Genomic DNA, 13,888 nt, shown 5'->3' on the forward strand with positions numbered 1-13,888 from the left:
AGCGAGGTTTAACGTTTTTCCCTCTAATGTCCTGAGACATAGGTTCTCAAAGGGCCAAGCCCCCGCTGCGTGCGAATGTGATAAGGTAACGCCGGAGTCGCTCCAGCACATTATGTTCACTTGCCCCTTGTTTAATGTGCCACGGGCAAATTTGTTGGGATCAATCATACAGAAACTAGAGGGTACCCCACCAAAATTCCACCTTGCCCAAATCTTGCAGGACAAGGATACCCACACGACTCTGAAGGTGGCTAGGTTCCTAGTTGCTGTCCTTTCCCAAAAGCGACGCCAAGGAGCTCTACAAGCTAATTAAGGCGTAGCATGCCTTTCCATTTTATAGTATTTTATTGTTATAGTGGTGTTTTAGTGATCGTTTTTTTCTCCTTACGGCACAAACTGTTATTTATGTGTTGTTTTTACCTGTATGGGCCTATGGCCGTAATAAATGATATTCGATATTCGGTGTGGTTTGGGGCACGTCCATCCCTCAGCTGGAAGAATGCAACTGAAGCAGAGAGAGTGAAATATCAGTGCCAGCTGTCCATAAAATAGTGGTTACAAAGGAATCAAGCACAGTCTCTCTTCTTGGCTTGAACAGAGGGGCTGCAATGGCAGATATTCAGCACCTGCAATGATTTTGTTTCAACCTTGAAGCCATTGCAGGTGCTTGTCTTGGGCTCAGGAGAGGGTCCTAGGAAGCCATCTTCATAGCTGAGATAAAGTTGCTCAAGTCTGGAACATGTGGGCTTGTTCACCCCTTCAGCCCATGATGCCATTTTCTATTATGGGAGGAAAACTGGACTTGGAAGATGTTCAACTGAGAGTACATGTCTTCCAAATCCAATTCGTCCCGACCCCATCACTTTCAGATCCTAGCTGGAGAACAGAAAGTTAGAGCAATCATGTTCTTCTTTAGGCTAACTATTGCTAAAAGCTTGCTTCTGCATGCTACTTTCTGCTACCCATGTTTGTTTCCTGACCACCCCTTAATCCTGTAGGTTTGGGGCAGTGTGCTTTTGCAAGTGAGTCTGGAATTCTAATAATAATGGTAATAAACAGTGTTTTTTATGTATGCCTCTGGGTGTCCCCACTTGGCTGTAGGGACCCATTCTAGAACTTTCCCCTCTTCCGTTTGGGGCTCACAGGTTCAGGGCCGGCCCAATACATTTTGGCACCTGAGACGAACCACAAAATGGTGCCCCCCTTCCCACCAGAGTGGAAGGAGTGAGTGAACATCTACATCAGGAACAAGGGGAAGAATAAAGCCCTAGATTGGGATCTGGTGCCCCTGTGGATTCTGCCACCTGAGGCGGTCACCACACCTTGCCTCATGAGTGGACTGGCCCTGCACAGGGGAAATCCCTTAGAAAGAGTGCTGCTGAAATGGCACAAAGGCTGTTACTCCAGTAAAAGTCATACTACATTTTAATATTAAAGTATGTTTGCTGAACATGCTATATAAAAAAGTAACCATTTGTTTTCTGTGAATTATAGTGCACATCTTATTTCTTATTACCTTAATAAGCTCAACATTGTTACATTGTCTTAGTTTTCAAGGTGTAAACATTAAATGCATACACTAACATACCTCATTCTTTTCTTGTGGTTTCAAAACAACCCTCACAAGGAGCAGGATTTAGAGAGTTTGAATATTGGCATCTCATTAATACTGATATTTCCATTTTTGTGCTATATTTGATATCTTCCTGTTTAACAGTGATATAACAGAAAATGTATTTCATGGTTGATATTGTAGCAGTTAATAGTAGCAAAATATTAGTACCAATATATCTAATATGATGTAATCCTTCTTTTCAGGTAATAGAATCATTGGGAATTATTATTTATAAAGCACTGGACTATGGCTTGAAAGAGAATGAAGAGCGAGAGCTAAGCCCCCCCTTGGAACAGCTTATTGATCATATGACCAACACAGTAGAAGCCGATGGGAGCAAAGATGAAGGTTATGAGGCTCTGGATGAAGGAGTAGAAGAAGAAAATGACAAGGGAGACGTTGAAGTTATACATTCTTATCGAGATGTCATGAAGGTACAGACTGGTTATCTGATATTGTTATTTATATTGTTTAGTACCTTTTAACTGCAATACTGACAGTTGTAGTTCAAACACTCGTCACATTATCTCCAACACACATAATGTTTGCTTAACCCTTTTGATTTCAGCAGACTTCAGTGCATACTTTAGTACTTCATTGGGTTGTAGCTACCTTGCATATATTTATTTCTCACATGAAATTTCCTGATAATTATAGACTTTTGCACATATTAAAACAGTATAAGGACACAGTATAGATTCCTATGACATACTATGGTTGTATTATGGATCATCATCAGAGGCTCTTCTTCGTGGGTCTCCTCTGTGACTTGAAAATGGGCCTTTCCTGCAGTGGCTCCCCACTTGTGGAGGGAGACTTGCTTGACGCCTTGGTTACATGTTTTTGTCTGGCACCTGAATATATGTACTTATGTATTTCTGTGGTTTTTTTAACTGATTGTGCTAGTTCCCTATGGAACAGGAATGAAGTAGATGGCTTAAAATGCAAAAGGAACATATGAAAGGAGGTTCTCTTTAACTCACTGGTGAGAGTTTCTTCCAGTCTCAGAGTGCTTCCAGACTGTTGCTATATTCAGGTGTGATTCAGTCACTTAGTGGCAAATTCAGTCCATGCATTTAAAGTTGATTTGGAGAACTTTTACAGCATACCCAATTCCTTCCAAAATTGGACTTTTTACCACAAGGGAGATGGAGAGATACACTGGAAAATGTGGGGAAGTATTTGCTTGATGCAACATTGTCTAATCTCCCTTCAAACAACTGCTTTGAGATTTTATCTACAGTCAAGCAATAAATAAATTTTACGGAATAATAGATTAGAATGAATGCTCAATAAATAGCCACATTGTCTAATCTCCCCACAAACAAACTAGGATGAATGATTCAAGAAACAGGTGGTCTGGAAGTAACCACAGGGAGAAAAATGGCTCTGGAAAAGAGGTTCCAGGGAAAAGGGAAAGTGAGGGAAGGTGTTCAGCAACCTCTTCTTACCTGTGCCTTCTGCTCTTTGAATTTCCCCCAGTCAGACTTCTCACTTTTATAGGGATTTGACTGCAACCCAGTTTTAATTTGTGGGTCTGTTACTAGTGTGTCTTGTTTGAACTTTATTGGCCTTCAGGCATTTTATTGATATTTGTAGTATATTTGAGTTCATTGCTAATGCTGCACATAAAAAGACAATTTGTCCACAGTTTTTTCATACAAGTAGATCTGTGGAATTAGTTTTGTGGTATTATTTTTGCTACACCCTTTATAGGGATAGTGTGCTGCTAAAGCATATTTATAGCTGGTTATAGATTATGTAACAGTGACACAGGTGGCACTGTAGGTTAAACCACTGAGCCTAGGGCTTGCCAATTAGAAGGTCGGCGGTTTGAATCCCCACGATGGGGTGAGTTCCCGATGCTCGGTCCCTGCTCCTGCCAACCTAGCAGTTCGAAAGCACGTCAAAGTGCAAGTAGATAAATAGGTACCACTCCTGCGGGAAGGTAAACGGCGTTTCCGTGCACTGCTCTGGTTCGCCAGAAGCGGCTTAGTCATGCTGGCCACATGACCCGGAAGCTGTACGCCGTCTCCCTCGGCCAGTAAAGCAAGATGAGCGCCACAACCCCAGAGTTGTCCGCGACTGGACCTAACAGTCAGGGGTCCCTTTACCTTTTATAGATTATGTACCTGTGACACGCTCTCTTAGGGAGTAGTCCTAAATATGGGAAGCCAGTGTAATTAAGCCACTTTAAATTAAGTCAGCATAAAGTGCACCAGATCCAAACTCCATCCTGAAGCCTGGCACAGGGAAAACAAGCCTTTAAAATAGCATCTGATTTGCACCACTCTTTTTTGCTGATGTATGTTCCGGTGGTTGCCAGGACACGTAACCAAGCTGAATGGCGTTAGGATCCAGCATAAGTCTTCCCTTGCCTGGTCTTGCCCTCGCTACTCACCTGGAATGCCCATTTTTCAGGGCACGTGCTGGCATTAGTTCAGCCAGTCTCAGGTCAGTCGGCTTAACCCCAGCTGGACTACAATGAGAAAGTTATACTGGAGTATCTCTGTCAGAGCCAGGATTGGTTACTGATTCCAGCGTAGTATGACGGAGCTGTGAACCTGCTGGCTGAGCTGGAGATCTACTGTATCTTAACTCAGTCTTCCCAGTGAGTCTGTTGTTAGGCTTGCACCCTTACTCATAGCAGATCATTCTCATTTGCTGGTAGAAGTTCCATAAGCTATTTGCTTGCTGATTTGAACCTACCATTCTTCAAATATCTGTCTTTAAAGGGACAGAGAATGTTATTTTGGCTCTGTTCTGTTTTTTATTCAGCAGCTTGCCTAGAGTACAGATGCGATAACTGCAATGCAAATCCTCTTGGGAATTTCACCACTGCATTGATGTAATTTTCTCCCCAACCCACACACCTTCATCACATTCCACTTTCCTACAAACTCCTAACAGAGAAGTCTGCATATCTGAACCAGATTAACATCTTAATGCATGTATTGTGTGGCAACAATTGAGTAGCACTATGCAGCATTGCACTGTAGTAGTATCTGATGGCATTTTTTGTGTTGTGATATTTGTGTCAGTTCTATTTTATTAACACATTCATTACTGAGGGTGTATGCAACAAATTTAGTACCACTGTAAGGAAGATAGTTGGAGGCATGTGGGCTACTTTACTGCCCTTTCACTCATCCATGCCCTTTTCTCTCTTTCTCTTTTTTAGTTCTAGATAGCCTCTTTACAGTCAGTCTCAGGAAGGAGTAAAGCCTACCACATATGTATGGGCTATGAACTGTGAGTGAGCTGGAGTAGTGGGGAAGAGAGTTGGCTCTTTAGTCCTGAACTCAGACCAATCTTCTTTACCACCAAAATATGTTGATACTACATATTTTAGCTATGACAGATACAATCGAAGCAAGATACAGAACAGTTGAAGAGGGAGTAGCAGCTTTGTGGATATGAATTGTTCTACTGTATTTATTTAGTGTTGTCAGTTTACCTTCTCTCAGTCAGGCATGGATAATTCCTTCAGTGATGGGGGGGAAGATTAATACATCAATCTGTATGTTCATGTTAGCATTTACTTTGCGTTAAAGAAATGCATGTGGCTATATGTACTTTTCTAACAGGTTCATATGGGTGATAGCTACTGAAATACGCCAGTTACCTATACATTTCCCAGTTGTGCAGATAACCATGGATCTGCCCTAGAACTGGGCCTCTGAGGATGGTCTCATGTCTGGGATATATGATGAAGCAAAGAATAACATGAACATATGCGCAATGCCATGTTATTGAGTAACCATAAAAAGCTCCACCTGAAGGTGAAGAGATCTTGGTAACCTTGAGTATCTGCAATTCCTGCATGACAAATTGAGCACAACTGTGGTGGTAGTGTGTTGGATTAAGCTTTGACTATCTTTTCTGTTTCTGGATATGTAGTATACATCCACAGTGTTTGATGCAAAACTTCAGATACTTAAAACCTCAATACAAATTTATGTAATACTCTTTACACAGACTTTTAGAACTGAAAGTATTCAGGTCATCCATGAATTTGAATTATATTTCTACTCCTGCTAATCTAACTCAAACCTCTTGACACATTGATCTTAAAGCTTTACAGTATTGCAGTATAAATCTTCAGTAGTCTGAAGAAGTTGCTGTATATTTATTTAACAATTTCCAGACCCCCCCTTTCCCCCTGCTGATATTCAAAAGTGCTTTCAGAATCTGTTGCTGACAGAAGCAAGTGTTTTATAAAAGTTTGAGTGCATTACTGTTCATTGATGTCAAAAAAGGATTCATTTCTCATTAAAAAATGCATTTCCTAAGCCTTTGGGTACTTGGAACATATAACCTTGTCATATCCTAAACACGGTTTCACTTTAATGAACCATAATGGGTACTATGCATTGTTATGTTAAGAAAACTCCTGAAATTATGCTATGCAATTTTCTTGCTTCATTGTTCAAAGGGGAAATTCTGTGTTCTCTATCAACTGTGTCAAACTGCAGTTTCTGTGACCCACCATTAGTTTTGGTTGTTAACTGTTAACTTTAAGAGATATATTTCGTAAAGCAAGGTCAGGTTGAAAGTTAGATGGCTCATAAATTTTAAAAGAGTTCAAGCTCATAGGTGATATTTTCAATGGATACGAGTTGAGAGGAAATACTATTCCTTATGGAATTTCTAACTTTATATTAGATTTTATCATTCTTGTTTAATAACAATGTTTATCTCTCGTGTGTCTGTATGTGTAGGGTTATAGCCAATTAAATCATACTCAGAGTAGACCATTGGAATCAATGCACTTGGTTGACTTTCCCATTGATTTTGCTTTGTCTATAAATAAATAAGACTTGATATAGCTACCATCCCATGAGCTTGAATTCTGTCCACTTTGTTCAGAACACAGGGCCAGTACAAGACATTTCGCTGCCTGAGGCGAAGGACAAAGTAGTGCCCTCCCTCAAGGCACATAAGAAGCCAATTAGATTGGAAGTTGAATCTTGATGCAATATTGGTGAAAGGACAGTGTCTTGAACTGCGCTTGAGGGCAGCAGACTAGCATAGGGAGTACAGGGTAGGTCACGTGGCACTCATAGCTCTGGTCACTCCCTGCATCTCAGCATCTGCTGCCAGAGGCAGCTGCCTCACACTGCCTCATCTTAGGGCTGGCCCTGTCAGAACAGTGCAGATTCATGGGTTTTGTTGATTTAGATTAGTTCTCAAATCATGTTTCTTATACTGGGAAATTTTGCAGGTAGCATTTTAGATACATCAGGGAAAGTTGTTTAATAACTACCAAATCATACATGTTAATTAAAAAAACAACTGACTGCAGATGCAAATCAAAGAGGCCTGTTCAGTCACTTTGTACCACTGCAGCTACAGCAGCTGATATGGCAAATTTGCTTTTCAAACTGAAATGCAGTGTAGCTCCTTTGGGAGTTTGAGTTGCCAAATTGGATATTCAACCTTACTTTCTCAAGTTTTTGTTTGGCAGGACATTAACTAGGAGCTCTGCACTGCTGTCTTGCTGCCAGCATGCTTTTCATGCAGATACTGACAGAGAAGAAGCAAGTTGCAGCATAAATCTTTGGGCTGAAAATATGCACTGAATTTTGGGGTTGTTTGAGGGGAGAAATCTCGGTCAGCCTCTCATTGAGAGAAATTGAGGCCAGGTACTCAATAAAAAGTATTTTAGAGAACTGAGGGCTAAATTAGATTTGGCTGCAACACCTTCTCTGTTTATATCTCAAACAATATATGGAGAACTAAACCACCTCTCCTTCCTGATTTTAAAGTAAAAAGGGATATTCTGCTGAGAGTAATGTAGCTAGTACTGAAAAATATGATCAGTAAAGGGAATTGATTGCTATTGCAAAATTATTCTCACATCTGAACACTTGTTTGTTTGTTTGTTTGTTTGTTTGTTTGTTTGTTTGTTTATCCTTCCTCCCAAAGGTGCCTAGGGTGGCAATAAAACATCCCAATCTTAAGATTGTTTAAAAACCTAAGAGTCCAACTGGATCGGGTCAAGATGCCATCCAGTCTAGTACTGTTCTCACAGTGGCCAACCAGATGCCTATGGGAGGCCCACAAAAAGGCCCTGAGCAACTGATATTAAGAGGTATATTTCCTATGACAGCAGAGGAAGAACATAACCATCATGGCTAGTAGCCACTGATAGCCCTTATTCTCTTTGAATTTGTCTTATCCCCTTTTAAAGCCATCCAAGTTGGAGGCCATCTTGTGGGAGCAATTTCCATGTGCACTGTGTGAGGAAATACTTTCTTATATCTGTCCTGAATCTTCCAGCATTCAGCTTTCTTGGTTGTGAAGTAGATATGAACATTTCTTTATGATGTATTTGAAAGGCATTGAGATTGGGAACTAATATTTGCGGTTGTCTTTTTATGATGTGCTGATATGTTCCTGTGCAGGGAGATGGCAGCTTTTTTAAATAGAGGGGGAAGTTAAACCTCCACACCACTGTTTTTAATGTAAAAAAATGTGAGAGGTGACATCAGATAGACCTCATTGTTTTACCTAGTTTGGCCCTTAGTGACATAGCAGTGTTATAGCCACTTGTCAAAACAAACCTAATTGCTAAAGCAGAATGAAGTGCCTGACTTTCAGACAGACAAGTTGTACTGATCGGTTCCAAAGCTGATCTGATCTGTCTGTGAGTTCATCTCATGGTACAAACACCTTTGCTGTCCAGACTTTAACACTAATAAGTACACTGTAGAGTGAGTTGCATCTTTCAGTTTCACTATCAGCATGATGGTGTTAAATCCACCCAGGCAAATTGGATAAGACAGCAAATAATCTGAACTGAGGATCAGCAAGTCAATCTCTTCTTTTCATCCCTGAGCATAGACTTTACTGTCCTTAAAGTTTTAGCTGTGCTGATTAAAGAGCGGCTCTAGAGAAAATCACAGAAATTGGAAAAGTAACACAATTAATAGTCTTCTGATGTTCGCCACTATGCGATGAACATTTTATTTGAAATAGGTCTATTAATTTTCCTATTTCAGTAAATAAGGACAAAATATATTATTCAGCTGTACTTGAAAAGCTTGTGTTATGCAAAGTCATAGCTGCTGTATATATTGCAATAAAAACAGCTAACAGCAAAGAATGACAAAGCAAACAGAAATTTATACATCCATCAGCAATACATTATCAACCATAATGTCAGCAGGAGCATGGCAGTGTTATGGAACTTCTGCTTTTCACACTTTCATTTGGAAAGTCTCCAGAAGCCAGGCATGATGTTCAGATAATATGGGAATAAAATACATTCTTGTGAAAGTAATGATTGATCATGAAATATTGACTTTCCATCTTAAGTAACTGTCCATCACAGAATGGTCAACAATAATTGTCCATGGAAATGTCATCCATGGAAATGTCAACCATCTGCATTTAAGAAGCCTCTTGTTTCTGGCTTAAATCTTTAGGTATGCTTTAAATTTGCAGCTTCACTGGAAGCATAGCATCTGCTATGCTTTCACAATTGTTAGTAACCACAGAAAGAAAACTTATCAAAATAAGCTGTTCAGACTTATTTCTCAGAATTACTTCACCTTTTAGGTATTACATTTGCTGACTGTGTAGTCTGGGGGTTTTTTGGATTGGAAACTATAGTTGTGTGTTTTGTGGAAAGGAAATATTATACACCAGATATTGTTTTTGAAGCACAATTATAGCATTAGTTACCTTTGAATTATGATTTTGAGACTTGGAACTAGCAAGTTCTTGTTCTAAATTCTAGTTCTTGTTGTTCACCACCACCTTCCATCCTGCATTTTGTTGATTGATTCATATTATCTGCTTGATAGTTTAAATCTTGATTTCTGTTTGTAATGGCATTCTATGCAAACATGACTTTGAATCACTGTGCTGTGGAAGTACATAGAAAACTGTACCTCTTAGCATAGAATTTGTGTTCTAGTGCTCTTTGTTCCTTTGGTTACAGTAGACAATAGTCCAATTGATTCTGCTATAGTTCTGAGGTTGGAGATCCAAGTTTTCATTCACATTGTGGAAAGTTCCACCTATTAGTCTGTCAGTGCAGACCTGTTTTGCTTCTGTTATCCTTATTTCTTAAGTAAATTTGAGAAGAATGGAGCCCTCATGATTCCAGTTAATACCTCAGAATCCTTGCAGTATTAAGCTCATCTCTGCTGAGGACACATGCCTTATTATCTAAAAAATTTAGGGGGAACTAAGCATGACATTAAATGCATATTGTTTCTTGGAAGCTGCTCTTTCCTTTGGGAGGAAATCCCCATTTGGTGCTAACAGGAATAATAATTTCAGAGGAAGGATTTTCTTCAGACTGCAGTAAAGGAGGAAAAGGCTACATTCTCCTTTGTATGTTTGAGGGATATGCTAGGGGAAAGCAGTTTACAGTGGTCTTGCAATGTAGTCTACTGTTAATATTGCAGGTTGGAGATGAAGCTGAGGCTGCTTTGGATTCACAGTAAAAATGTCCTTGTGTTCCAGCAAAAATCAATCTACTAAAATTGCTCCTTCAGACATTCTCCAAGGCCAAATCAAGTACACAATTGCATGCAGAAGCTTCATGCTCCATTGACTTGGATGCTGACTGACTGCAGTATTAAATGTTCAGAAACCTTTTTTTAAAACAGAAAAAATGGGCACCACATAGAATCATAGAGTTGGAAGTGACCCAATAACACACAAATTACAGCAGTGGCATGCTGATTTGGGTTTTGTTCTTTTAGCCCCTCAGGCTCACATAACACATGCATACTTACATGCCCTGGTTTTAAGTTGTAAAAATGTCGTCAGGGGGAAATATTGCTGAATTGGCAAAATGTCATGGAAAACCCAGGTGAATGGCAACTCTAAAAGCACTGTTTTTGGTTTGTTCCAAAGAAAAAGAAAGAAAAAGCTTAGGTTCTTCCTAAAAAAAAGCCTGAACAACTTTTAGTTTTTGGCAACCCTAATAAATGTCGTTGTGACTTTGCTTAATTTTTAACCTTGAAATCCTTGCCTTTCAGATCAAATTGTAACAATAAACCATATTATTCATTCATTCATTTCATTTATAATTTGCTTCCTGTGAAGCAATTAACAATAAAACACCCATAAAAAACACCCACAACATAACAGGTAACAGTTTCATAGGGCTGGATCCAAAGTGTTACTGCCTGTCAGCAGAAGGGGTCATTATCCATCAGTGGTTTCCTGTAGGACCAATGGTGTGAGGAGGCAAGCTTTATTGATTCTTCCTTGTCCTTGCAATGCCTCACACTATTCCACTTCCTGGCCTCCCTCCTCCAGCACAAGCAGAACTCTGCTGAATGCAAGTCTGAATCCAGCTCTTAGGACTCATCCACACTTCTTTTCTGCTGCACTTTCTAGGCACAGGTCTGAGATTTTTAGGTCCCTGTCTGAACAGCTTTGTTTTGTATTTTTGCCCCACCACGTTATCAGGGAAAACCCACTGTTGGTTCTGATTCAACAGTAAACAGCTGGCTTTCCTGGGAAAAGCAGCAGGACAAAAAAAAAAACCACAACACACACAAAAACCTGGACACAGAAATCCAAGTCCTGTGCCTAGAAAGTGTGAGTGAGCCCTTAGTGTCTCTTTTTTGTGGGGAGGGGGGGTTTCCTTAGGACTTTCCAAACCTTCTCAGACTCAAAGCTTCTCGGTTTAACCCATGCTGTGCTTTTAGTTGTAGTAGTAGATGACACATAGGAAATGATTATCAGTATGTTTATGCACAGTAATGCAATCAAAGACTTCAGTGTAATAGGGCCATGTTAGTTCTTGGATCAAGTTAGTAATCTCAGCCCCTAACCACACTGTTACTGTACATTTCCTACCATTGCAGTTTCTACGCAACTGTGTCCTTGAGGTAATGCTAGGCTCGGCTTCTTTTGGATCCTCTTAAGAGGGTCCATACACCATCTGCTATCTCCCAGGTGGTTAATCCCTTCCCCCACACAGAGAATGCATTATCCCTGCGAAGTGCTACACTGAGCTACAATCTGAAACAAAATGTCATGTTATTTGATTCCACTGTTCTCTACCTTTTCTCCAGGACCGACTTTGTTTTAGTCACTGTTTAAAGCCATTCAATCTACAAAGTATATTTAGGGCACTGAATCTCAAGGGAAGTCTGGAGATTTCATGTCATTCCTGGACAATACATTGTTTATAAGTACCAACACAGTATTAATTATGGTTACAATATGGGAAGCCAATAACCAGATTCCACACCCCCCTTGAAGTTTCCTCCCCAAAACTTTGGTATTTTCTTCTAGACCCTATTAATTGAATCGGAGAGAATAAATTAAACCCCGAGACAAAAGGTTTACAAGTAAGGCGTTATCCCATGCATACACAAGTAGATGTCCGTTGTTCTGATGTCTTATAAAAAGCAAAATAACAACTTGCATCTGGTCATGCAATTCGAAATCTGTCTTTTGGCTGAGAAAACAATCTAACGAAGGACAAAACATGTCCTACATACTGAGCAGCATTTTAATGCCTTACATAAGGATACATAAACTGCAGGTCTGAATTCTAAAACAATAGAATTTAGCTGCACATTTTGCTTGCTTAATATTATGTTGGTAGATTCATTTTATATGGCATTCTAATAATAGCCACCTTGCTCTAAAATAGGCCTCTCCTCTAGAGTAAATTATTGTATATTTATTTATGAAATTTGTGGGAGTTTTGGAAGTATATTTTTATCCTGCTCTTATTCTTTACCAAGTATGAAACATATGCAGCCATAAATACACAGCATAGATATGCCTCTTTAAAAACAAAGAGTACATGTTAGATGCAATAGTGTGTAGTAATAATATAGGTTTAAAATAATTTTTCATACAGGTCCTTGCAAGACTTGTTTCTTTTGATTATATTGAAAAAAACTTTTTAAAATAGAAAAGAAAATGACGGCTCATGTGATTTTATTTTAATTTTAAAACACTCATATACAGTACTTCTTTTCTAGTTTAAAATGTAAAGAGTTATGCAAAAATGATCACTTTTAAAATGTTTTTCATGTTGAATTTTAAATTGCTGTAACCCCCCCCCCCTTGGGATCTTATGGTGAAGGGTGGTAAAAAATAAAAAAATAAGAAGAATGACAATAATTCAGACTCCGCATGTATACTATAACTAGGTGCCACAAGGTACCTGTATATTTTCCCTTGTGGGGCAAAACACAGCTTTTTGTGGTAGGCAATTTAGACTGGTGCACACACACATCCCACCCTGTGCCATGGCCCCAATTTAAGCTGGTAGCTGTTTTTAACATATTATTATTATTATTATTATTATTAATAATAATAATAATAGATTAATCTTCTATTCAAGCATCTCAAGGTGATGCACAATAACAAAACCACTAAAAAGTAGATTTATTTTTAAAAAACCAAAACAATATAAAACCAATGCCTGTGGCAGAGTTTCCTTCATCCAGCTGAGAAGAACAAAAGTGTCTTCAGTTGTTTCCAGAAAGTGCAGATAGTGGACACCTGTCATATCTCGACAAGAATGCTGCTCCTTAGGTGGGCAACCACACCAAAAGTCCTGCTCCGAGTCACTGTGGAGCAGGCTTCTGGTATTTTTGGAGTTTGCAGCAGAAGCTCTCCCACATACTGCAGTGACCTGCTGGGTATATAAGGCATAAAACAGTTTCTCAAATATATATATATTTAATTACAGGAGATCAGTGATGGTTCTCCTGTCTAGTTTGGCCCTAAGGCTGTCTAACAACATTTCTGGAGACCAGGTTATTCTCCCCCACTGCACTGCTGCCTTCTCTCACACAGAGGAAGCACAGGAGTTGGTTCAAGCAGTGCTTTTGAGAAGCGCTTTAATTACTGCTCATCAGCTAATGAGTCGAGATTAAATCCTACTGCTTGGAACAGGGCATGCAGCCAATTCAGGATTAAACCCTCTCCTCTCACCCATCAGCTGATATCACCAGTGACGTCAGCTGATGGGCGAGCATACATGGCTTGGAGAAAGTTGCCTTGTGGGCCAAATTGGACCTCCTGGCAGCCCAAGGTTGGCCTGGAGCCAGAGATTCCCCACCCCTGATGTAGAAGGAGAGAAATGACTTACCGGTAGGTACAGCTGCCTGATTTCCTTATCACAAATGCCTGTGTGGCTGAAAGGATGTGAAGATGGCAGGTATTAGTATCAGAGAGGAAAGGCAAGAACCAGTAAATAGATTTTGACTGTGTGAATAAAAATACACAGCATGGAGAGTGTATGGTATGTTTCCATCTCCCAGGATTGAAGTGAGG

General features: G+C 39.7%; 1 protein-coding gene across 6 annotated transcripts in view; it reads left to right on the top strand.

Annotated features, from left to right (window-relative positions):
- The window catches only part of SPIRE1 (spire type actin nucleation factor 1), an 81,979-nt gene that overhangs the window by 26,835 nt on the left and 41,256 nt on the right, over positions 1 to 13,888 (top strand). For all 6 annotated transcript variants that reach the window (XM_083622583.1, XM_083622581.1, XM_083622578.1 and 3 more), the window contains exon 3: positions 1,819 to 2,049. In XM_083622583.1, coding sequence (XP_083478709.1) covers positions 1,819 to 2,049 — 231 coding nt within the window. The remainder of the gene's footprint in view (positions 1 to 1,818; positions 2,050 to 13,888) is intronic.

This window comes from Podarcis filfolensis (genome assembly GCF_964270895.1).
Source record: "Podarcis filfolensis genome assembly, chromosome: 7".
Classification (NCBI taxonomy): Eukaryota; Metazoa; Chordata; class Lepidosauria; order Squamata; family Lacertidae; genus Podarcis; species Podarcis filfolensis.